A 27,473-nucleotide genomic window follows, 5' to 3' on the forward strand; every position below is an offset into this window, starting at 1 on the left:
CCTATGTGCTTCTGCATTGCCACTGTCACTTCGGTTACCTTGTCATGTTCTTCATTTCTCTCCTTTGCACCCAGTGCCTCTTGCAACTTTTTAATTTCCTGCTGCCCGTCTTCATAATTTTTAAGTAACACATTCTTCTCTTGTTTGATATTCTCAATTATTGCATTAAAAGAATTTTTGATGGCCTCGCACTCTTCCACTGCTATTTTATCAGCCACACTTTCACGGACAGCCTGAAGACTGCCTTCTAGGTCTTTCACTATCTGTTTCTGTCTTTCAGTTTCTTTTAATGATTCTGCAAGTTGCTGCTTTAGTATATCTGCTTCTTTAACAGATAATGTCTCTAAATCTTCCAGGTTTGGAGGTGGAATATGTTCTGACTTTATCTGCTGCTGAAGTCTGGATATTTCTTTCAAAGCTTCTTCGTACTTGGTTCGAGTCTCCCTGAGTTCTTCACTAAGGTCACAACCATTCTCTGAAACATTTTCAGGTTTTACCTGGTTAGTTTTTGAATATGTAGACTGCAGCTGATCCTGCAACAACTTTTTCTCCACTTCTGAATCTTGCAGTTTCATCTGAACATTTTTTAAAACTTCTTGCAATTGCCGTATCTCATCTTCAGTATGGTTGATCAATCTTTCATGAGACTCCATCTTAGACAATGTATCCGAAATGATCGATGGGGATTTTAGTGATTCTCGTTTTTTGTTTCCAGCTAGCTTCTCCACATCTACATCCGCAGATTGATCAAATTCAGTCTGTGTGGAATAAAAAGAACCATTGGAATCAAAACTGTTGTCCAGTTCTGCTGCTCTGTAGGTTTTGTCCTAAACAAACAAAAACATAAATAAATAAATCCTAATTAAATGAAAAGTGTACTTGCTTGTTCTCATTTTGCCTAAATGGATCACATCTATATTTAATGTAAATATAATAAACGGGCATGCTGAACTGTGCAACAAAATAAAAAGTTAAAGAATATGTTTAAAGCACCATTTACATGTTTACAAGGAAGCCAGATTTACATTTTTACAAATAAGGGTGATTAAGCTATTCATGGGTTCATAGGTAAGTGCTAGGCTATTTTAAGCCTGGCCAATTTCCCTTGGTCAGAATCAAACCCTGTATCTCTTGTCCCTGAGGTAAACATTATAAACATTATGCCAAACTGACTGACTCATTTGACTGGCTGAAAAAACACATGGATAGCAACTGGGAGCAGCCTTTTTTTGCTTTGTTTATTCTAAATAAGATAACGAACATGACTACAATCCTGGAACTCTCAAAGGCAGACTGCTCATCTCAAGTTCAGGTTACTGCAGTAAAGACATTTACATTTACTGCCCAATATCAATGCTTTTTGCCTGATCAGGAAGGATAAAGAAATACTAACAAGGAAAAACTTAAAAGCAGGACCACTCTGCCCGCTCCTTCCCACTTTTCCCTGCCTACTAGATAAACTATAGATTCTAGGTAAAAACAGTCTACTTCTTTCTACCACTCTAACACTGCATTTCTGTGGTATAATTTTTTAAATACCTCACTGTTTTTACAGTACTTTGTTAACAGGTAGGATATACTGAGTGCCTAAACTCAGTAACCATGAAAATGTTCTCCCTCACACTACCTCTAAGCATTTCTACTCTGTCTTTAACATGTACTTTTCACCTGCTACATGTTACTACTATAACTAAATGCACCATTTTAGACATTATCTTAATTCTTTGAAGCTTCTCTCTACCACTACCTTTCTTATAATTCAACAGTCTACCTTCACATGGCTACTGGTACAGAACAATAACATGTTACCTACTACCAGCAGGACTATCTATTTTAGAGATGGAACTCTTTGAAAATGGACAGAGTACTAAGTTCACTTAAAATCCTAAAGCAAACCTTATCAGGTGTTTTTATTTGTTCACTATGGATACTATCCGTAAGTACTGTACATCATGAAGGAGTGTTATTATGCAGTAGAATGGTTCACAAAAGGCCTATAGCACTCACAGAAAATGGTACACAGTTGATAGACCCTGCAAGCTGTCGCACTGTGTGGCCACAGAATTTAATGTATGGAGTAAATATGCAAACACCCTTTCCCAGGATCGTACACATATGCAACACAAACTGCATATGAGTTGGCCCCAATGAGGTAACATAATCAGTTTGAAATGCATATCTGCAACTGGTATAATGCTTTTCACCACACCAATCCTCCTTCTACTTTAAAGACAAGCGCTGTCACTCCAGTTCAGTTTGCACATTGTCCAAAAGCACAAGTGCTTAACTAAATGCATTCACCTATAATAATGTTTATTTGCAATGTGTTTCAGTCTGACCTTATTTTCTATGTTTTTTATTACTACGTACTGTGGTCTTACAGGGTTTCAGGAGTAAATCATCTAAAGTAACTTATTACTCATTAAATGGAATGCCCTTTTTAAACTTTTAGGTGTATTAGCTATTCTCTGAATTTCATCTACAGCTTTAGTGTTAACTATGCATTAACAATAACACTTACCGGTACTGTTTGATCACTTAAAGTAACCATGACTACAAAAATACTAACAACACATAATTATTGTTAACATAAAATATATGGATACTGCACTTGCTTTACAAAACTTTAGATACTGTTTCCTGTATGTATTCAACATATTTGGAAGATAATATGAGTTAATCACATGACTATTAGAGTTGTACAGAAGAAAGGTAAGGATGACGAGTAAATGTTTCAATGAAGTCCAAACATATTAGGGACCAAAGTACTTAAACTATGGATTTTGAATAAGCTGGTGATTTGCTTATTCCTGGAACACTGAATTCAGATTTTTTTTCAAGATTTTGTTACTAATAATAGGCATTTGTCTGTGGAGTATGTGGTTATTTTGGTAGAGTAACAGTAAATAATGTCACTGAAAGTGGGATGGAGTTCCAGATTTTGGATACACAGAAGGAGTAGAGAAAGTCACCCGCAGAGTTATTAGATCTTATGACTAGTAATAGGTGTGTGTCTGTGGAACATAGGGTTCTTTTGGTACAGTAGTGATGAATAATGTTGCTGTTGCTAAGATATTTATCTGATTTACAGATTACGTTGTGTGTACTTACTGGCTAACCGACAGAAGGTTAGAGTATGTTGCAACTCAATCTACTGGAGTTAGTTTTGGATATTAGCAGGAAATTGTGCTGATTTATTGTGGCATCATTTAAGCATGTTGGATTGGGTGGTTTAGAGATGTATAAAAATGAGAGCACCATACAGAAGGGTTGGGAGTAGGTGCACTGTGGCAATTATTTTCCTAGTGTCATCTGTAAGGTGAGACTATCCTTCAGAGGGCACAAATATCTGCTTGCTTTAGATGAAAGTAAAATTTTATAATTCATCAAGAATGATCCCTAGAAGTTTTACGTGGGTTAATAGTATGGCTCTGGTGCAAATGACAGAGGTTATGTTGCAGAGTTTCTTCTGCTGAGAGACTTGTTTAGGGTGAATAGGACTAGTTTAGATGTTGGGGTTTAGCAGCAGCTGTGAGTCATAGAGCCAATGTTTGGTACACTGTGTGGTGCAATTTTTTCAGTTTCTTGGCAGAGCAGATTAGGGCTGAATTATCAACGGATTACCTGCATTTCATCATGAGGTCATTGTCCAACGTGCATTCCATTGAAAGGACAACAGCAAAAAAAAAAATGCAACGCCAACTCACAGAGGCTTGAATGGCTATAAAGTGAAAGCATTATGCCATTCAAACACATGGACAAATGTCGAAAATGGTTTTCCATCAAACCGTTTACATTTGTCCTCGGAAGTGTTCCGTAATTCGCTCTGTTGAGTCGCACAAATGCATGATCGGACATACCATTCTCAAACAAATGGAGGTAAACCATTATCAACATAATGGATGATGGTAGCATGTTTACTTACAGAGTGGAGGTTGTTTATAAATATGATGAAATGGACTGGACCCACAATATACTCTTGGGAGATATCCAATGCTGCAATTAAGAAGCAGGAGATGTTTGTTTGCGAATTCAAAGCCTGCTGTCTGTGAGTGAGACAGCTGTTAAACAAGGAGAGAGAAGGTGACCCTAGTCCTAATGAACTGAGCCTATTTAGCAAAAGTGGATGGAATACAATACTAAAGGCCTGTGTTCACAGGTTCATAGGTTGGTACTAGGCTATCGGCCCTAGGGCCTATGCAAGCCTAGCCATAACAATTCCCTGGATATTTCTTCCCACAATATTTACTTCTCTGGACCCCTGTTTAGCAGGGTGATTGACATGATCCCTAGGGTGAATTTTCTATCTCCCATCCAATCATCAAGGTTCCTTTTGAAGAGGGCCAATGAGGCGCTCTGCTTGACATGTATGGGCAGTCTAATTCCAGAGTATGAGGAGTCTCTGGGTCAGGAACCTATCCCTCCAGCATGTTTTGTTCATTATGATGACAAGGTTTAGATCCCTGGAGCGTGTGGCTCTGAGGGATTGGGATTTCTTTAAGTGGGGCATGTCCAACAACTCAGGGTTTGACATGGTCTTGTATGTTAAGCAGAGATTGCCTCTGAGTAGATGATATGCGACAGAGTATAGCTGGAGTTTTTTTTTAGATGGTCAGCATATGGCATCTGCTTTAGGCCTGTGATTCTTTTAGTGAGGTATTTCTGTGGCCTTTCTAGCTGTTGCAGATGTCTTGTGAGGTACATACCAAACGGGGCATTATACTCTATAATGGGTCTAATGAGGGATGAGTACAGTGGGACAATGACCTCCTTTTTTCTAGATGAAAAGCCCTTAGTGATGAGGTGTGCCACATAGAGGGATTTCCTGACTGTTGTGGCGATGTGGTTATCGAAAGTGAGACCACTGTCCACCTGTGTCCCTAAGTCTCTCATCACACTTTCGATGTTTAGCGTCCTGCCACCTATGTGGTAATTCATGGGTACATGTTTTTTTCCAAAGGGGATAACTATACATTTCTTGGCATTAAGCTTGAACCCATGGCTCTGGCACCAGGCATCTGTTTCTGTAAGGCCTTTTTGTAGAATATCCACATCATTTGGGGATTCAGTAATGGCTCCCAGTTTGCAGTCATCTGCAAACTTTGTTAGCCAGAGTCCCTTAGTGTTGGCCTATACTTCAGAGAAAGGAAAGTAGATGCCAAACAAGAGTGGTCCCAGGACTGAACCCTGAGGTACTCCACTTGTCATCTGTCTGGAGCTGGATTTGGAGTCGGCTACTTTTACAGTCTGGGTTCTGTCAGTAAGGCAGTTGGCAACCCATCGAGTGACGTAGGGATTTATGCCCAGCTTAGTAAGTTTATCTATGATTCCAGAGTGGGGGATGGTGTCGAAGGCCTTGAAGTCCAGATAGGCTGTGTGGACCACCTTACCCTCGTCCACAGCTCTGGAGACTGATTCGAAGAAGTTAATCATATTCAGGAGACAAGATCGGCCCTTCACAATCCCAAACTGGGTGAGGTCCAGTATTTGAAGGTTGCCAATGTCTTTGTTTATAAGTTCCATGGTAATGCGTTCCATGCCCTTGCAGATCAGGCATGTCAGACTGATGGGACAGTAGTTCCCGGGATCCAAGGCGGATCCTCCCTTGTGGAGCGGGATAACTCTAGCTGTGCACCACTCAGTGGGCACAAAGCCTGCGGTGAGGCTATGATTAAACGTGACACTTAGGTGAGGTGCCAGTTCATTTTGTAGTTCATGTAGTACACAGCCTGGGATGTCATCTGGTCTCATGGATGCTGTATTCTTAGCTTTGGAGAGTGCGGTTTCTACCTGTGTGGCCGTGATTATCGGAATTTGGCAATCTTTTGGTATTGAGATGGGCCCCTTAGGGGGTGAGAGGGGGGTGAAGTTGGCACTAAATCGATCTGCCAGGATACTGGCAATATCTTTGGGATCAGTATATTTAATGCCATTCTGTTGTAGCTCAGAGCAGATATGAGCATTGCCATTTAGATTCTTGACATTACTATAGAATGCCTTGTGGTTGTCTTTGGACTCTTTGGCAATTTTATTTTCATAACTAGCTTTTGAGGATTTTATGAGGGATTTCAGCTTCTCACTGGGGCTGGTGAGGGAGTTTTTTGCATCCTGGTATTTTCCTCTTTTCTGCAACAGTTTCTTCCTTCTGTTGTATAGTTTGTTTATAGCACGGGACCACCAGATTGGCTTCCTTTTTTTGGAGAAGAGCATCTTGGTTCTACATGGGATGGCACGATTCATGCACGAGTGGATGTGCTCGTACAGTGCCTTAGTGTAGGATTCTGCAGTTGAACTTCCAGATCCCGTCTGTGTGGGTGTTGTGAAGTTTGTCACTTCTGACTTCAGTAGCATGAAGTTGGCTTTGGAGAAGTTTTTTAAGGAGGTTTCCTTACTGGGGGGTGGGGATGTCAAAGGTGATTTGCTTATGGTCAGACCTGACCAATGAGGGGGTGACCACTGGTGTGGAGCATCCATCTCCTATGTTGGTAATGACCAGGTCTAGGATATTGGCTCCCCTGGTGGGACAATGGATTAGTTGATTCAGTGTTAGGTCTAAGAAAACAGTGAATAAGAAGAGGTTGCCTAAATTTCTGTTTTGGTTGATGAACATGTTAAAGTTAAGAAAGACAGAGACAGCAGTGTGATGCAGATGAAATCCATGCAGTGTCGGAGACAGGAGATTAGTATCAGAAAGTTAAGTAGCTGGACTTGGATACATTTTTCTAGCACTTTAGAAATAAGTGACAGAATGGCAATATTCTATAAATAGAGAGGTCTTAAGAATTTTCTGTCTTTATGTAGAGGTAATTTGTAAGACTTTTTCCAAAGCTCTGGGACACAGTTTTTCTTGAATGAAAAGTTAATTAGTATGGAGACATGGTAAACCACAGTGTTAGCTGCATGCTTAATGTATTTTGCTGGTAGCTAGTCTAGGGCAAAAGGAGTGAGTTTTAGCTTGAGGAGAAGCCTTTTGACAGTGGAGGTGGGTATGGCACTTTCTAACTTTATTTGCTTTTCAGATTTGACAGTAACAAATTCAAAGAGGCTGATTATAGACAAGTTCCCCAGACAAAAAAGAACAAAGTCCTCTTATTACTGGCAATAGATTTCTCTGTGGTACAGGCAATCCGGGTCTATATTATAAACCCGAAAGTTTACTTAAGCAAATGCTCACAAGAGCAAAAACGCTGATAAATGAAAGGGTGTTTGTGGGGTCGTGGTACAGTGAGGAATGGGATGTTTGCCCTTTTTTCACTGTAGTGCGATCTCGGAGTTGGAATATATAATTAGCGGGGGGGTGTGGGGGGCACAGCCCCCCACAATCAGAAGTTCGACTACCAGCGTTTTAGCTCATGTAAGCGTTCGCTGAAGTAATCTTTCGGTCTTCTACTATAGACCCGGCAATCCTACTACCACAACCACACTTTTCCTGTGCCTACATGGTTACGCTGTCAAGTTCCTACCAATCACAGTTCCCATAGTACCAGATCCCTCATTACCATAATACACTGATGACCTTAGCTCCACCTGTATTCCTTAGTAATGATGACTCTATGAATTTTAGGTAAGATGGCAGAGAACCTTTTTTTTTTACTAAGGTAGACAAATTATATGTCACTACAAAGCAGGAAATACTCTTTACCAGTTATATCTCAAAATCCTGGAACTCAGTTCCTCCTCCAATCAGACTCCTCAACAGCAACCATCTCTTCAAAGATAAATTAAAATGATTCCTGCCTGAATCCTAGCTATGCCCCTGCTATTACTCAGCCTAAATTACTAAACTACCTCTCCTATGTACACATACATGTCAGTGATTTTTTTCTCTATTATTTTTCTGTCTTCTACTCTTCTTTACTGCACCCAATGCTGATTATGTTGCTGTGAAACATGCATATGTCATAATTATCTGCTTTATTCATCCTCACATTGTATGCAACACTGCTATCGTTACCTGATATTACATATGTTGTATAACTACTTATGTAAATAGTTGTCAAGGTGCTTTGTATGTAATGCTGCTACTGTTGTCAAGGTGCTTTGTATGTAATGCTGCTACTGTTACCGAACATTACATGTGTTGCAGAAGTACTTATGTAAATAGTTGTCAAGGTGCTTTGTATGTAATGTTGCTACTGTTACCTGAATATTACATATGTTGTAGGAGTACTTATGTAAATAGTTCTCAAGGTGTTTTGTATGTAATACTGCTATAGAATACCAGACTATTCTGTATGTTGTATGTATGTACTGCTGTTACTCTTTCTTGTGGAGTTTTTCGCCTGAGCTTCCAATGAAAAGGGGCTTGTTTGCTCAGTCAGACTTTCCCAATAAACAAATAGAAATAAATAATAAGTTAATACCTCATTAAACAGCTGATGTCTGCTGTGATGTGTTGCATGTTGTGTTACAATGCATTACAGTGACTGGGAATGCCCTTAGAGGTGGATAATGCAGTGGGGGCTTATGTACTATATTCTCTTGTGCACCTTGCACATAACAAACATTCCTTTGCATGCTACATGGCAGTACCGTGATTTGTGTCTATGAAATGTGGTACTGACAGGAGTTGTAGCAAATATAGCACAGTGAATGCATGCATGCAATTCTGTACTATGATTATAACTCCATGGATATACATTTTTCATGACCTGTTTTTTTCTGTGGAAGGACAGGAACTGACACCCCCCCCCCCAAAATAAAATGCTTGTATTATTTGATATGGGTAAATTGCCTCCACATTCTTGGAGAACTGAATTACAGCTGATACACTGGGTTGCTGTTGAAGGCATATTTAGAAGCTGCAACTCTCCAGTCACATGAACAAGACTTTTTTGGATAGAAAGCTTTGTAGTTTTTAACCATTCAATCAATGTTTTACTGATTTCTTTTAAAAGATAATAGCCAGAATAGGTTGAATAACATGACACAACTATCATGCAGTCCTTATCTGCTACCAACAGGTTATGCCGCTGAAATAAGTAAAGAAATAAAATATATATACATCCTTGTGCGTGTGTAAAACGTGTACATTTATACATGTACATATAATATGGATCTACTGAAGTTGATCTAAACTTCAGGAAATTGACACTAAAAACATCGCTAGCACAAGATCGAAAAGAAAAAGAATGACACCCTAACACGCATGCTCCTAGATACAGCCATGGACCATGAAAAAGAAAACTATCACTTTTTGCAGGAAAGCAAGTTCCCCTGCACCCCCTGCTACTAATATGCACTAACTCTGAGAGTGCACAATCCCCGGGAAGAGGCTAATTCCTCAACCCCAAGGGGTTGTCAATCTCATACACTCGTTGATCAAAGTTTGTCTTAGCAAAAGCTTTCTTTCCAGGCACGACGATACAGACACGTCAGTAAGAAGAACGTAACAATAACAAAACCCAAATATCCCCAAATATAAAATGATCAACCAACAAACATAAACACATTAAAGAATCTCCAAGAATGAAGACTGTAACTAATAAATCAAAAACAAAAAGAAATGCTGCCCTGCACTTTCCGTATGTGGAGCTTCATTGTCACATCCCCTTTATTTAAATTTACTTACATCAAAATTGCAGAATGAAATGGAAAGGCATTCATGCTGAAAGGATGAAATTCATCCATCCATCCACCCACAACCCCTTTTTGCACATGGGGTCTGGGTGTCACTTCAAGACTGATAATCATCTAGGGATGATGTTTACAAAGCCCGATGCTAAATCTAGTTTACTTTACCATATTTCTTCTCTTCAGCACTATGCAAAACCATAATTTTTCCAACAACAGTGCATGCATAAAGCTCATAGGTTCATAGATTAGTACTAGGCTAACTGCCCTTGCGAGCCATTTTAAGCCTAGCCAGTTAACCCTTGTGAGACTCAAACCCTGCACCTTGTGTTTATAAGGCAAACAAATTAAACATTAAGCCACCCTGCAGGACACATTTACTGCTGGTATAGCACGCTGAAGCAGTATGTTGCTAAGAGCTTAAATAAGGCCCGAGTGCTAATATTAAACATTTTACAGGACAGATACTACTCACAGAACACCCTTCACAGTGATTCAGAACACATAACACTAGTATATTTAAATGACTAATTATCATTTCTGATATTCTGTCAAATTAGCTACTCTCTACATGTTGTACTAAAAATAAATGTACTTATTCTTTCACAGGATATAGGCTGGGGACCTAATTTACTGCATTTCTGCTGTTTCTCTGCAGCATATCTCCAAATATTGTTACTGCAAAGAGTTAAATAACACATTCTCATCTTTCTATAACATTTCCCTGCTACAAATTAGGGGTCTATAGTTCTTGTACAGTTATTAAATGCACTTTAATAATTATGTTGCCTCTGAAGCTGTTACCTTTCTTACTTATGGCTATCATTTACTCTGGAATCATTACTCCATAATGCTAACATGACTGGGAAAGTATTCAAAGCTCTGTTGCATTAATCTCTTACTGTCGGTGTGAATTTGATTATTCGACTCCTTTAAGGTGTTTTAATATGTGCATATTGTAATTATATTTATTATTATTACCTACGTGGCCCAGCTTGTGCCTAAAAAGGGCCCATGGTCCAGTTCACTTACACCATAAACAATTATTAAATAAATAAAATATTTTTTTTCATTAATCTCAAAATGAAATTAAGAGGTCTGTAATGAAATAACAGTAAACTAAATGGGGTGGATTATATCAGTTTAGTGACAGAAGAAAGCATCCTGACAGAACTACACTTTAAAGTAGACAAATCAGTGGAATGAGAAGTGTTTTTATAGTAGTTTTGGCATGTACCCTCCCACCCCCAATACATATACAATGATCATATTGCTCCTATCCTATATTGCCTCACTCACTCCTCCTAGAACATTGCTTTGTATGCACCCAGAAACCTCTCTATTGGCCAAAAAGCATGGTGGAATGCCGGCTACACTGGATACTGTGTGATCACATGCTTCTGCGGACCTGATATTCCTGCAAGAATACATCTATACCCCTTGATGGGCTTCTACACCCATAAGTCCCTGGATGAAAGTGCTGCAACCTCAGGCTTTCCTGGAGATACTGTGGCAGGACTCGGCTAATACCTACCCCTATGATGGGCAAGCATGCATCAGCCTTTCATTTACATCTCTCCCCAACCAGTTCCTTCAGCACCATGCCTCACAACCTCTAACCACAAGAAATCTGGAAAAAGCCAACAATTATTTCAAGATAAAGGGCCAAAATCAGCAACAATTTTTAAATACTGGTCTTACAAACTTAGAAATCTGCTAGAATAACAGGTTTTGCTTTAGCATGCATTTTCTGAAGGATATAAAGGCTGAAACTCAATCATATGTCATTATTTAGTGACTTCAGAAATTTTTATGACAGACCAAAAATATGAGGCAAAAACCTAGATATCCTGCTAAAATCGGGACAGTTGAGAGGTATCACTCACCTTATCCTTTATATATATATATATATATATATATATATATATATATATATATATATATGTGTGTGTGTGTGTGTGTGTGTGTGTGCGTATGTGTTTGTGCATACTGGCAAAAGTTTTCACTGAGATGTATAAATATGGCAGACGGCATTCAAAAACCACTACCAATTGTATTTGGTCAGAACATTGCACAGAATTCGAGACTATTTGAGCAAGAGTACGATATATTCATACACGCAGCTTATTCTGATAAAGATGCATGCACCAAGGCATTCATTTTGCTACACCTAGCAGGGTCGGAGGCCATTGAAAGGGGCATCGATTTGTATATGCGTCAGCAGTGTATGAAGGGGAAAATTGTTGCATTATTGTACAGGCTGAATCAAGGGAAGAACCAGAGTGTTTGAAGTGCAAATTCAGAGAGATGTGTAACCCCCAGACTAATGTTATAGTACAGAAGCATTTGTTTTACACAAGAGATCAAAAGCAGGAGAAACATTTGCAGCTTACATTACTGACCAGAAGAACAAAGCTAAAATGTGTAAGTTTGGTGATTTAAAAGATGAGTTAATGAAGGACAGGCTCATGTGTGGTATTAATAGTGCTGCTGTGGGAAAAACTTTGCTTCGTGACAGTGATTTAATGCTGAGCAAAGCTATTGAGATTTGTCAAATCCATGAAGTTACAGAAAGGCACACAAATATGCTTGGAGCATGGTTTCTGCAGGCTCTACAGCAAGTGCAGACAGCATACAAAATGTGCCAGACAGAAACAGGCCTAAGCAAGTGGCATCTGTAGCCCCTGTAGGTGTGGAAAGAAAAACCCACAATCTTCCAGCAAGTTCTAAGACTAGTTCAGTGAAAGGAGCATGTTCAGTGCAGTACAAGGGTAAGTGAGCAAAACCCAAGTCAAGCTTTATTGTTAACTGCCGCAATTATGGTGGCAACCACCATGAGTCTAAAAGAGAAAAGTGCTTAACATTTGGTCAGCAATACCTTAAAGGTAAAAAAATGGAACCATTTTCAAACATTTTGTAAATCAAGTACGCCTCAATGCTATTATAAAGAAGGGTCATTCAAAAAAGCAAATTGATCGAGTAGAACTACAACAGTCTGCTATGTAGATGGTGTGTCAGTAGTTGGTGAAAGAATCAATGCAGTAGATTTACTGGCAAAGAATGAAGTATTTTGTACTGCCCGGATCAATGGAAAACCCACTGAGCTCAAAGTAGACACTGGTAAAAAGTGTAATGTTATGTCTGCAGATACTTTTGCTAAAGTGAGAGCTGGTGAACAACTAAATGTGACCAGTTGTGCAAAACCTGTTGCTTATGGAGGTGAAGAAATTCAAACCGAAGGCTCAGTAGTGCTTTCATGTTATGTGGCCAAGAACTGTTACAGCTTATTATTTTATGTAGTCCGAAGACCTGTGCCATCATTATTGGGTCTCAGAGACAGTTTGAGAATGAATCTGCTTTTACCAAAGACGTTCATCAAATAAGCACGTCCCAGTTCCAGCTTCACTAACACTATTTATAAAGAATATTCTAATGTTTTCGATGACAAGTTGGGCAAACTTCTAGTTGTGTATTTTATGAAGTTAGATCCAAAGATCAGTCCAGTGGTCGGACCAGCAGGAAAAGTTCTGACAGCCATTCAGCATAAAGTCAAAGCCCAGATGGACAAAACGGTGCAGCAAGGTGTCATTTGTCCAGTTACACAGTCTACCGAATGGGTGTTGTCCATGGTAGCAGCTCACAAAAAAGGCTCAGATGAAATAAGAATATGCATCGACCCAAGAGATTTTGAACAATGCATTAAAAAGACCTCATCATCCTATGCATACAGTCGAGGAAGTCACAGCTCTAATACCGAATGCCACTGTTTTTTCTCTCTTAGATGCAAAAAGTTCATTTTGGCAAGTGATGCTTGATCACAAATCTTCAATGTGAGAGTGTTCAATCTCGCCGTTTGTTCTTAGACATGGGTGTTGGAGCCGATCCTTGGCTCCGAGTCGGCCGCTTAGCAAAGCTATGCATCTAGGAGAAGCTCGAGACCAACCTACCTCCCACAATTCCCTCTGCCTGTACCTCAGATCTAGTTTGCCGCTGCAATCGATCGCATCGAATTTTGAGAGCTCTGACCAACTTTGGGAAGATAAGATACTTCGAATTATATTTCTTGTGAAATCTTCTAATTTTTTTTGAGGAAACTTATCCTTAGTGCGTGTGTGTGTGTCTAGTTCAACCTTCGCTTTTCTACATATATAATTTTTATAGTTCTATACTTTGTTTCCTTCAGGCCTACCCCTCCTAGTTTAGGGTTGATATTGATATTGATAGTATTCTGTGTTTGTGGACTTGAGTCCTACCTTTCAGACTGTTATTTGCTATAATTGTTTGCCTTTTCTTCAGGATATGTCTGAAAAAGCTAAGTCGGGATTTAAGAGGTGTCAGTGTGGGCAAAAGATGTCTGTCACTGACAACCACAGCTCCTGTGTCTACTGTGTTGGCCCTCTCCATCTACAAGAAGACTGCTCAATTTGTCATTCTTTTAGTGGAAGGGTCACGACAGATAGATGCAGGAAGCTTATGGATAGGGGTCTTTTGAAGCCTTCCTTCCAAGAAGAGCTTGACAAGTCGGACCAGGCTTCTAAGTCCTCGAAGGGATCGAAGACATCAGAGCCCATGTCATCGGCTCCGACTTCTTCGTTTAAAGTTCGTTCACCGGTTCCACAGGCTTCGGGGCCGAGTGTCGAGCTTCTTACTGTCACCGAGCCTCGGGTCTTGGAACCGGTGTCGGAGCTTCCACCTCCTGCCTTATTGAGGTCGGTTCCGTCCTCGGTTTCTTCGACCCGTTCTTCCAGGCCCCTCTCCGACACAGACGTAGATCGTGTGGTGCAGAAGTTAATGGAGAACACGGCCTTGTCCAAGCTCATTTCAGTCTCCTCCCAGTTGGTGTCGAGACTTGAAGGCCTTCCCTTATCTCCATCTGATCCTCCTCCGAGGCCTACACAGCTGTTGGAGCCGAGAGATGTTGATCTGATGATTGTGGAGCCCTTGGTGCCGGAACCGTCCTTTCCACGGTTGGCACCGTTGTTCTCGACTCCGTCGGAACCGTTGGCGGACTCGCGGAACCGACGATTCCTCCTTGGCTCCGGGACTGAGAGTCGAACCGATCTTTCGGTACCTACTCTCCCCCTCGGTGCCTCGGCACGGATCACTTCGGCTCCGTCCTCGGGGTCGATACCCTTGGCCTCCGCGTCAGAGACACTTCCGCGTTCCTCGGAACCGGGGGCCTTTGACCTCATGAGGAAGGTATTGTCTTCTCAGACAACCACGTCAACAGAAACAACTTCTCTCTCCCATAAAGGTCTGTTGTCTACTTCTGCACCCACGGCTACCCACAAGCATAGAGCACCAGTGTCTCAGCCACTCCCAGAGGGAGCCCCTTCTTCCTCGGAGACCTCATCGGAAGCCCCTCCCGATGACGTTCCGAGGAAAAAGTTGTGCAACAGGAGGCACTTAGATGAGTGAGAAGGGTCCCCGAAATCACCCTCAGAGGATGTCTCCTCTGCTGACATCCTGGAGATCCTGAAGCAGAGAGGTGATTGGCAGGCCCTACCCCCTTCTGAGGATGAGTCGGTTCTGCTGAAGGCATTTGGTGCTCACCCTTCCTCCTCCTGGGTCACTCCGCCCTTCGATGAGTTAATGGAGTTAATTGCTCGAAGGGCGTGGGAGACTCCTGACACAGTGGAGCCAGTTCCCAGGAAACCTAACAAGTACATAACTGCCCCTCAGGACAAGTCTTACCTTACGAAGGGAGTTCCAGTGGATGCTATGGTGGTGGCTGCAGCCACTAAAAAGGAGATGTCCGAATCTTCCTCGTCTGTCCATCCCCCTAACAGAGACTCGAGGACCATGGACAGATATGGGAAGCGCATTTTCAGTTCAGCGACTTTCTCTATGCGATCGCTGAACTACTTGACGCATTTTACACGATTACAGAGGGATCTAGTCAAAGAGTTGGGAGATACCCACTAGGGTAATACAGATGCTGCTGTCTCGGACAAAGTGACAGCACAACTCAACACCCTTACATCCATAGTGAACTCGTCCATGAGGCTCATCTCGTATGCGGCCGAGGGGTCGAGTAGGGATGCAGCTTCAGCGATTGCTCTTTGTAGACAATCCTAGATGTGGCTGTGCTCCTTTGCGGAAGCCTTCAAGTCTTCCTTTACTAATGCCCCCTTTGATGGTGCCACTCTTTTTGGCCCCAAAGTAAAGGAGACCCTAACCCAGTGTGAGCAGGAGGGAAAGACTCTATCTGCTGTCGGAGTCCGTTTTTCCACCCCATCCAGACCGTACCCCAAAGGGCAACGAGGTGGAAAGATGTGGTTTCGTAAACCCCAGGGTTCTTTCCCAGGCACACAGGGTGATGCCCCTTCCAGAGGCAGAGGGGGGGTAGAGGTGGAAGATGCCGCCCTGGCGGCAGAGGGGGTCCACAGAACCAAGGTGACAGGGATACCATCCCTGGGAAGCCTTTCCAGCATTCCTGAGAGGAGGCCCGACTGTCCTACTCTGGAGGCAGTCGGGGGTCGCTTAGCTTTATACCCTCAGGCCTGGCAAAGCCTTACTTCAGACAATTGGGTAAAAAGCATTATTACCAGAGGTTACAAAATTCCCTTTGTATTTCCCCCATTACCACAAAAAAGATTCCCAGATGTACCACCCCATCTGTGAAAACCTGCAGCTATAGAAATCTCAAAGCTGCTAGAAAAAAAGAGTCATCCAACCAGTCCCGGCGGACCAAAGAGGATCTGGAACTTACTCAAGCTTCTTTTTAGTTCCAAAAAAACAGGGGACTGGAGGCCAATTCTGGACCTAAGCACTCTCAATACATTTGTGAAGAAAGAAAAGTTCCGGATGGTCACGCTTCAATCGATCCTTCCGTTTTTACAGAAGGACGACTGGATGTGCTCAATAGATCTCAGGGACGCCTACTACCACATCAAAATGGCCAGAGTGTCCAGAGATCACCTGCGCTTCCGGCTGGGAGCCAGCCACTTTCAGTTTCGGGCCCTGCCCTTTGGTCTAACCTCAGCCTCCAGGGTTTTCACCAAATGCATGGCAGTGGTAGCGTCTCACTTGAGACGCCTGGGATTCCGGGTGTTTCCGTATCTGGACGACTGGCTCCTTACTGCCACCACCGAGCGTCAACTGATACAGGCCAGGGACTACACTATCAGCTTTTGTGCTCAGCTAGGGATTTCGATAAATTTCGAAAAATCTGCGTTACAGCCCTCGCAACATATTTCATTTATAGGCGCAGATCTAGATACCCATTCTATGCTACTAAAACTGCCCCTGACAAGAATAGCTTCCCTGCAAGATCACGTATCTCGTCTGCTATTGTCCAAAAAGTCCCCAGCCAATCTAGTCCTGAAAGTCTTAGGGCTCATGTCAGCTTCCCTCATTGCAGTTCCCATGGGGTGGCTACACATGAGAGTTCTCCAGTGGCTGCTGTTCGCACAGTGGTCATTCCAGCAGTTACCCCTGACACACGAGATTCACATAACGAATACCTGCAAAGCACACCTGTCTTGGTGGTTACAGAATCACAACTTCTTCAGCGGCCGGCCGTTTGTGTTACCCAAACCAACAGCCACAGTGACCACGGATGCTTCCCTGATAGGGTGGGGGGGGCATCTTTCAGGGACAGACAGTCCAAGGCGAATGGTCCAGCTTAGAGTACAACCTGCACATAAATGTTCTAGAGATGAGGGCAGTGTTCCTAGTGTTGCAACACTTCTCCCCCCCTTCTACCTCTGGGAACCATTGCAGTACAGACGGACAACATGTCCGTAGTCTGGTACATAAACAAACAGGGAGGAACCAAGTCTTACCAGTTGTGCAGAGAGGCCATGAGAATTTGGCAATGGGCAGATTCCACGGGTCGCTTTCTAATAGCAACGCACATCCCGGGGCTATCCAACGTCATAGCGGAAAGGTTGAGCAGAGCTATCCTGTTACCTCACGAGTGGTCCCTCAATCAGAAAGTGGCGGAAAGGATTTTCCGCAAATGGGGCCAGCCTTGCTGCGATCTGTTTGCGTCTCCAATGAACACCAAGTGCAGAAGCTACTTTGCCCTTTTACCCCCTCCAGGGGATGTCCCCAGGGACGCTCTGATTTACGATTGGCCCCCAGGTCTCCTGTACGCTTTCCCTCCTATACCACTGATCCCGAAATTTCTTCAGAAAGCAAAGGACCAGGAGAGGACTATAATTCTCATTGCCCCATTCTGGCCTCGACAGATTTGGTTCCCCTTTCTTCAAGCCCACCAAATGCGGCAGCCCTGGATTCTGGACCCAGTGCCAGACTTGCTGACTCATTCGTCAGGAGCTCCTCACCCGTCACTCCTATCCCTCAAGTTAGCAGCTTGGCTGCTCCGCTTCCCTACTTAGCCAGGTCAGATCTTCTCTCTCCGGCGGTTCAGGACATTCTGGTCGCCTCTCATAAGGCTTCCACTACCAAAATCTACACCAGTAAGTGGAAACATTTCATCTACTGGGCGACTACACAGCACTTGGATCCCTTAGTAGCCCCTCTGAACAAGATTTTGAGTTCCTGTCCATACTATTTCATCAAGGAGCATCTACTGCCACTTTAAAAGTTCAGTTGGCCGCTATTTCCAACTTTCATGTAGGAGAAAACGGAGCTCCCATTATGGCTCATAGGCTTTGTAAAGCCTTCATGAAAGGGTCTTTTCATCTCAGACCAACAGTTAGGTTACCTACAGCTCCTTGGAATCTAAATTTGCTCTTATCCCAACTAATTTTACCGCCCTTTGAACCAGCTTCTTCCTGTTCCTTAAAGTTCTTGTCCTGGAAAACGCTTTTCCTAGTAGCCATCACTTCAGCCAGATGAGTATCAGAACTTCAGGCACTTTCCATCAAGCAGCCATATTTAATTTTTCACCCTGACAGGGTATCTTTACGCACCAACCCTTCCTTCCTCCCCAAGGTTTGTTCAGTTAACAGCATTAATCAGTCCATTGAGCTTCCTACATTTTTCAAAAACCACTCCAACAAGCTGGAATATATGCTGCACAAATTGGATGTTCATAGACAACTTAGATTCTACCTGGATAGAACTAAGGACCATAGGAAAGCGGACCAACTCTTTATAGCCTTTGCGGACAACAAAAAGGGCATGGCAGTGACGAAGCGCACACTTTCTAAATGGCTAACTGATTGTATATCCTTCGTTTATTCTGCTTCAAATCAGATTTTGCCCACCAAACCAAAGGGACATTCTACTAGGTCAGTTTCCACATCTCTAGCTCATGCAGCTCGTCTACCATTGAATACTACTTGTGCAGCCGCCACTTGGTCTAAACCGCATACATTCATCACTCATTATAAAGTTGACAGGACTTCCAGGGATAGAGCATCTTTTGGTTCCACTGTGCTCAGGAACGTTCTTCCGTGAGTCACTCAGGGTAACGGAGCTAGGGACGCTACCCATGTGTAAGAACAAACGGCGAGATTGAACACTCTCACATAAAGACGTTATGTCCTTACCATAACGTTCCATGTGGAGTGTTCATCTCGCCTTTGTTCTTACATCCCCACCCTCCCACCCTTGGATCTGGAAGAACGTACGGATTTAGAAGTCTGGTCTGTTTGTCTCCCACTAGTGGTCTCTCTGTTGTTCCTACTGGCTTGAGCTAGTGTCTGGTCCTTTGTATACTTATGTATTCTCTTATACTCATAACCTGTGTTATTGCTGGATCTGGTTTTGTTTGCAAACTAGATCTGAGGTACAGGCAGAGGGAATTGTGGGAGGTAGGTTGGTCTCGAGCTTCTCCTAGATGCATAGCTTTGCTAAGCGGCCGACTCGGAGCCGAGAATCGGCTCCGACACCCATGTGTAAGAACAAAGGCGAGATGAACACTCCACATGGAACGTTATGGTAAGGACATAACTTCTTTTTACTGACTACATTAAGTACCCCGTTTGGAAAATACAGATTTCTCAGGATGCCATTTGGAATAAATTTTGCAAGTTCATAGTTCATAGATTAGTACTAGGCTAACTGCCCTTGTGAGCCATTTTAAGCCTAGCCAGTTATCCCTTGTGAGAATCAAACCCTGCACCTTGTGTTTATAGAGCAAACACCTTAACCATTAGGCCACCCTCCTACGTGAAGTCTTCCAGCGTGCAATGGAGCAAGTTTTTTCAGGTTACACTTGTGCCATAATAGTAGATTATTTGTTAGTCGTAGGCAGTGGTGAAGCACAGCATGACAGACATCTTAAGAGACTTCTAGACAGAGCATGTGTGGTAAACTTGAAGCTCAATCCTCTAAAGTGCAAATTCAAACTACCAGAAGTTACATATGTAGGTCATTTATTTATTAGCATTGGCTTGAGACCAGACCCATCCAGGCAAGCAGCCATTCTTGAAATGTCAGGGCCAGATAATGTACAAGCTCTACAATGTTTTCTTGGTAAGGTCAATTATTTAGGCGAGTTTATACCAGACTTCAGTGAGTGGACAGCATCTTTGAGAGAGCTAACACATAAGAATGCTACATGATCATGGTTAGAACATCACCAGAATACATTTGAAGTCCTTAAACAGAAAAAATGGATACTCCACCTACATTAACATACTATGATGTCAACAAACCAGTAACTTTTTCCTGCAATGCTTCAAGATTTGGTGTAGGTGCAAACATTCTTCAAGAGGGTAGACCAGTAGCCTATGCATCTAGCACACTTACCCAAACTGAAATGCAATATGCTCAGAGTGAGAAAGAACATTTGGCTATAGTGTTTGCATGTTCCAAGTTTCATGATTATATCTATGGTTGAGATATTCAGATTCAAACTTATCATCAACCTCTGGTTACTATTTTAAAGAAGCCTATGCATTCAGCTCCAGCAAGATTACAAAGAGTGATGCTTAAATTGCAAAAGTGCAACTTCAAAATAGTCTGTACAAAAGGCAGACCTCTTTATCTGGCCGATACCTTATCCAGATCATCCATAAATACAATGGAACAGCTTGACGCAGAGAATTTTGACTTGGATGTCATGGGAGTGCATAATTTTTCTACCACAAGACTTGATGAGCTAAGAGTTTACACAATGACTGATCCAGTTTTGCAAAAGTTCAATCACTATATTAGTGTTGGATGGCCATCAAAGCAATCTAATGTACTAACAGAAGTACAACCCTACTTTCCTTACAGAGAGGAGATGTTGATGGTAGATGGCATTATTTTCAAAGGTCCTAAAATTGTTCCTGCTTCCTTACAACACAAATACATCCAGATTTTGCATCGTCATCACCCAGGTTCTGAAGCTACCAAAAGAAGGGCGAGAGGACTAGCATTTCGGACTTCTCTAGCAAAAGACATTGATAAAGTACTTTCTTCTTGTTTAGTATGCTATAGTACTAAACTGCATTTGCAGAAAGAACCACTTCAGCTAAGTCAAATTCCTGAGTTACCTTGGTCAACAGCAGCCACTGATATATTTGAGCGGAATAATCAACATTACTTAGTACTGGTAGACTCTTATTCAAACTGGTTTGAGATCAATTTACTACCTTCCTAACTTCTACTACTGTTATTACCAAGTTGAAACGTCTTTTCTCAGTCCATGGGAAAGTTCACAAAAGCTATCTCTGACAATGGTACCCAATTTACCAGTCAGTTGTTTCAGAAATTTGCAAGAGAATGGGACTTTGTACATGTTACTAGTAATCCTGAATATCCACAGTCAAATGGACGAGCTGAACATACAGTACAGAGTGCAAAACAATTACTTGAGAAGTCAAAGCGTGATAATACTGGTGTCCATTTGAATTTACTCAATCTCAGAAACATAACCCATGATGATATACTTGGCTCACCTGCTCAGAGACTTCTATCCAGGCAAACCAGAACAACATTGCCTATTAGTTCCAGTTTATTGAGGCCTAAAACTAAAAACAACAAAGCAATCAAAGCCCAATTATTTAGAATGGGTTTTTCCCAGAAGTCCAGTTGCAACATATCGAGCAGATTCCTTTGACGTTGAAAGAAGGAGAGACAGTGAGGATACAAACGGTGAAATATTTTGACCAGATAGATCAAGTAACAAATATATGTGCAGAGCTGAGAACTTACTTTGTGAAAACTGAGGATGTGAAGTACAGGAGACATCTTCTTCCGGTATCAGAACCGATATTGCAAGATTGTTCCTGTGATACATAACCTGTCAAAGTATCCAAATTCAACCCAGAAACTTTTAATAATCTTTTACTTGGAATAAATTGAAACTTCCTCACCCAGCTCCCACTTGATGAAGCAGTTCAAGCTTTTAACTCAACCTTCCTAAATATCTTAAACTCACTAGCCCCATTACGGAAAGTAAGGATAAAAGCTACTATATCCCCTTGGCTATCTAAGAATACTCACAATCTCATGACAACCAGAGACCGAGCCTGGAAAACTTGGACCCAAACTAAACTACCAGCAGATCTGCAAAAGTATAAGGAACTGAGAAATAAGACAAAAAAATGTATTGATAAAGATAAAAAAGATTTCTACTATAACCATCCAGCTGCCCTAAAAACAAATCCAAAAAAGTTCTGGAATGCCATAAATCAAATACTTCATCCTGGTAATCCTACTTCACCTAATCCATTTCCTGACAAATCTCCCAAAAAGACTGCTAACACCTTCAATGCCTATTTCATTCAGTCAATACCCAAACTTTTCAATCCTAATACAAAATAATCCAGTAACAATGTTCCAAATTGCTTGGAACCTTCACCCACAGCCAACTCTGCAAACTCTTTTTCCTTAAAGCAGTCCCTACTGCTTACATCAAAACCCTTCTTTCCAAACTAAAACCATGACAGTATCCCATCTTACTTTCTTCAGATTGCTGCTTCCTCTATTGCTTTGCCAGTATCTATTTTAATCAACCGTTCCATCTCTGAAGCTAAAGTAGCTGCTATCTGGAAACAATTCCTCATCATACCTATTCATAAAGGTGGCAATTCCACAGAAAACACAGACTTCAGACCAATAGCTATCCTCTCCCCTGTCTAAAGTCTTAGAAAAATGTATACATACACAAGTAATGCAATATCTTATACACGGCACACTCCTCACTACCACTCAGCACGGTTTCCGTCCCAAACATAGTACCACGACAGCTCTACTTTTGTTTCCCAACACCATTTCTATAGCTACAGATAATCATAAACTTATCTCATGTTTATTCCTTGACCTCTCAAAAGCCTTCAACACTGTCTCACATCCTCTGCTACTGAATAAACTCTCTGATCTCAACTTCTCTACCTCAACAATAGCATGGTTCTCCAGCTATCTCACTGACCGACAGCAATCAGTAAGATGGCACTCCTCACTATCATCTCCCCTTCCAGTGAAAATGGGTGTTCCCCAAGGATCCATCCTTGGACCACTACTTTTCAATATCTTCACCAACTCACTCTACTCCTCCTGTCCACAGTCCTCATTACTCCAATATGCAGACAACTCCACAGTTATCACCATTGCTAACTCACCCTCTGAACTTCTAACAGCTACCCATTCTTCTTTCAACTCTGTTGAAACCTGGCTCACCAATAATCAGCTCATCCTTAACCCCCCCCCCAAAAAAACAGACTCTTACTCTTTCTCCCTAAAACTGTTACTCATATCAAATCTACTTTTCAAATAAAATCACTAAATCACACTCTCATAGTTGCTGACTCTAGTACTAAACTCCTTGGTGTAACCATTGATGATCAGCTAAACTTTAACCTCCACATGAATAACTGTATCAAGAAAATTCATCAAAAACTAGGACTTCTCTGCAGAAATAAAAAATTCCTAACCTCTGAATCTAGAACTACAATCACACATGCTTATCTTTTGCCATGCTTAACATACTGCTCCCAAACACTCACAGATCTTAACTCCACCTTACTTATCAAACTTGAAACAACCTATCACAAAATAGCCAGATTTGCTGCACAACAAACCTACAAATCTCACCACTGGATCTCTCTCAAACTACTAAACTGGCTCGAACTACCACACCTCCTACTCCTTTCTCAGCTCCAAATTATACGCTCCATTATTTATTCACCATCCTACTGTCCAGCACTAGGCACCACTATGTCCCACTAAGTCCCATCCAGACTACTCAGGAGCTCCACCCAAGACCTTTTACAAATTTACAAGCCCAAGTCCAAAACAGAAGCCATTACATACAGCTACCATCCCTCTATTGTTTGGAACAAACTCCGACAAGAAGTTAGATCACTTTCACATCCTAAAGTATTCAAACTAGCCACTAAAGTGTACTTAAAGTCACTGGATTTGTACCTGTTCTCAACCTCACTGAATATACCTTCACTAAATAACACACCTAACTTCCTCTGTCTTACCATCATTTCTTCTCCTCTATACCAAAGCATTTACAACTTAAACTAGTCTACTTCATCTTTTTTTACCCAACACTATCTCCTTTCCTTCTGCTGCAGTATTCTTCATAACATTTTTATAGATAATTGTAACTGCACATATATGATAACTGTTCTACAAGTTTTATTATGAATGATTATAATGTTAACTTTGTTTGTAATGGTTATATATTTTTTGTAACTATGTTTTGGAGCTTTTCTCCCTGGGTCTCTGCTGATAAAGGGCTTTTGCTCAGACAATCCTGGTTAACAAATGTAAAATAAATAAAATAAATAAATACAGACTTAAATCTCAGAGCAATTCAGACAATGTTCCTGTTCCAAAACATGTCTTGACTCCCAGCTACCATTTCTGATAATGTTCCTGATGCCCCTAAGGTTGAACACTCAGGAAAGACAATCTCAGTTGCTAAATCTAATCCCAATGTCTATATATCACGATTTGGTCATATTTCCAGCCTAGTGTGAAATACACAGCAACCTGGACGTAGTTATATATATATATATATATATATATATATATATATATATATATAGTTCTGTATAACTGCATGAATGGAAATTATTTTGTATAAATTGCATGTCAATGTCGTCAGTGTTGCATGACTCATTTCTCAAAGCGGAAGGATGTAGAACAGGTGTGTTGTACCTTTAAGAAGCATTTCTAAGACCTGAACGTGCATATAAACAGCAAGCATGTGCTAGCTTTAGTGCCATTTTGTGAGTACAGCCAGTGTGTGAACATCTACGTATGAGACGGCTGGTTTGTATATATGTTAAAGTTACTTTGTTTCATTTCTAATGCGTTCGTACATAATAAAGCTGCTTGAACAGAACCTACAATGTTTATCTACTTCATCCTGACTAGATGAGTGACAGAAAGCATATTAAAAAACAGACAGGGACGAGGCAATGCTAATGAAAGACACTAGAACACAGATGATTTAAACAAAATTAGCAGATTCTTCCAGATGAAGGGAAATGAGAAGACTGGAAGGATGAAGCCATTCTTAAGTATCATAAAAATCTACACTCATGGGTTAAAGCTCTGTAATATTTTAGTACCTGAGCATAACTTGAGGTAGGAAATCAGCAAATGAAGTCCAAGTACCACAGAAACTGCAGTGACTTAACTGTTTCCAAATAAACAAGGATCACAACTGTACCATCACATAGCAGGGTGGCTAGTTGTCTGTACAAACTGTGGCATATGGGCCACCATTGTATGTGATTCAAATATGAAATGCCATTTCAGATGAAGCAGATGGTCCAAAACCCCATTATTACATATCTCTGAAGTATTCTGTGAAACAGGCAAATCCTACTCCCAAAATGCCCAGGCAGGTGGCTGTATCCTTACAATCAACTTTAAGGTGCCTGCATCTTGGAGACAAGAAGAGCCATACTTTCAGTGCCAAGACCAATGACTCATACCATCTGACATGCATGACCACATGTGCCCCTTTCAGTGAAGTGTCACTCCCTCAACAATGTACTACAGAGACACTGGATAATGCCTCCCATAGTTAAAAATGTGACCCTACAGGGACAGCAGTGTGACGACCACACCTACTTTTTGCTGCAAAGCAAATCTATTATTTCTCCCGCACTTTGTTATGACTAAAGTTTTCAGCACTTATTGCCACCCTCACCTGTAAACTACTGATGTTAAGTTGTCAATCTCGCCTTCATTCTTGCTGGATGGGTTCGGAGCCGATCCTCGGCTCCGACTTGGCTTATGCCAAAGCTCGAGAGGTATTTTTACCGGCTCGAGGTAACCCTGTATCCCACAATGCTAGGCGCTAACTACTCAGATCTCGTTTGCTGCTTAGCTGAGAGGTTGCGTTTTTGCCGGCTCTGGTAATTTTTCAAAAAGAACAGCTTTTTGGGTAAGATTTTTTCCCTTTTCATTTCAGTTTAGTGTTCTTTATACCCTTGTCCCCTAGTTAGAGTAACCCTACTTGTATAGTTACCTTCTGGGTCTATTTTTTCTACCCCCCCCCCCGGCCTTTCCCTTCCCTTATACATCTAGACCTTAGGGCCAAGTTAGTTTTTTTTGGGTAAATTACTTGTAGTTTCAGTCTTTGGTATGGTGTTGTGACTGAACTAGGTTTCTTTTATTTACTGTAGTGCGTGTGTGTGGTGTTTGGGTGTGTTCCACTATGTCTAAGGAATCCAAGGTCTCAGGCTTCAAGAAGTGTGACTCGTGCTGTCAGAAAATGTCTCTGACAGACGGTCACACTTCTTGCGTGTATTGCCTAGGCCCTCTGCACCTGCAGGACTCTTGTTCCGTCTGCCATGCATTCAGTCCAAGAGTCCTGCAGGAACGCAGGAACAAATTGATTTTGAGAGGCTTATTAAAGCCTGAAGGCTCCCCGGCCAAGTCTTCGTCGGGCAAGCCTTCTAAGCCCACTAAATTGTCGGCTCAGAGTTTAGAGCCTCTGACCAGTGGTGCTACTTCTGCTTTGGCATTGGCTCCGGCCGGAGCCGACGCTTCAAAATCTCAGTCGGCTCCGATAGTTTTGTCAGAGCCGACTTTGACCCGTAAGTGCTCCAGGTCCCCCTCTTTGGAGTCAGTCCACTCGGCTCCGAGAACTCCTTTGCTTTCGGAGCGCAGTCACTGGTCCCATTCCTCTCGGTCTTCCAGGCTTTCGGACCATGACCTTGAGAGGGTGGTTAGTAGACTCCTTAAGTCGCAGGCACTGGCCCAGATGCTTCATAGCCCTTCTCAACAGACAGTGGCTATTCCCATTCCATCATCGATTCCTCCTCCGACTCTTCCCTTGAGTTCGGAGCCGAAGTTTGTGGGAGCCGGGACCGTCGACACATCGGAGCCGATACCACCCATTTCGGCTCCATCGTCGGCTCCGATTTCTTCTATGGTGCCATCCCTGGAGGGATCCGGACGCCATGACTCTCTCGTCAGCTCCGAGGGGGCGAGTGGCATCGGACCCTTGTCCGACCCCGTTCTCCCTCTCGGAGCCTCGACGCAGGTGTTTTTGGCTCCGACATCAGCCTCGGAGCCATCCCTCTCAGTGCCGGGAGGGGTCCTTATCTCCTCGGAGCGGGGACCTTCTTCTCTGCCTGATAGGGGTGCTTTTGAGGTCATGAGGAGTGTGCTGGCACCTGTGCCTGTTCCTCGGTCGGCTCCTTCAGCTCCTCCCACTGTAGTGCCTGCTATGGTCTCTACTCGTCCTCTCGACCCTGACCGCAGAGATCCTACGCCTCAGGGGCCCCCATTGGGAGCATCCTCCTCTTCTGAGGCCTCCCCTGATCCATCAGGGGAGCCCCATCAGAAGAGGAAATGTAAGAGGAAACATCTGGACTCCCCTGAGTCTGTCACTTCTGATACCGACTTGGATGAGTCGGAAGGGTCCCCAAGATCCCCCTCTGAGGATGTCTCCTTCTCTGACATCCTTGAGATCCTCAAGCAGAGGGGGAACTGGTCTACCCTCAACCCTTCCGAGGACGAGTCGGTCTACCTAGAGGCGTTTGGTTCTCGCCCTTCCACCTCCTGGGTGTCTCCGC

The 27,473-nt window shown here is 42.3% G+C and overlaps 1 protein-coding gene across 1 annotated transcript in view; it reads right to left on the minus strand.

Annotated features, from left to right (window-relative positions):
• Nucleotides 1-27,473, minus strand: part of RAI14 (retinoic acid induced 14) — a gene marked incomplete in the record, with an annotated part of 1,743,343 nt that overhangs the window by 145,874 nt on the left and 1,569,996 nt on the right. Inside the window, 1 exon segment of the mRNA XM_044070211.1 lies at nt 1-827. This exon segment is cut by the window's left edge and continues 730 nt beyond it. Within this exon segment, the coding sequence (XP_043926146.1) occupies nt 1-827 (827 nt within the window).

This window comes from Protopterus annectens, chromosome 1.part0 (assembly GCF_019279795.1).
Source record: "Protopterus annectens isolate FY-2018-M chromosome 1.part0, PAN1.0, whole genome shotgun sequence".
NCBI classification, from domain to species: domain Eukaryota; kingdom Metazoa; phylum Chordata; order Ceratodontiformes; family Protopteridae; genus Protopterus; species Protopterus annectens.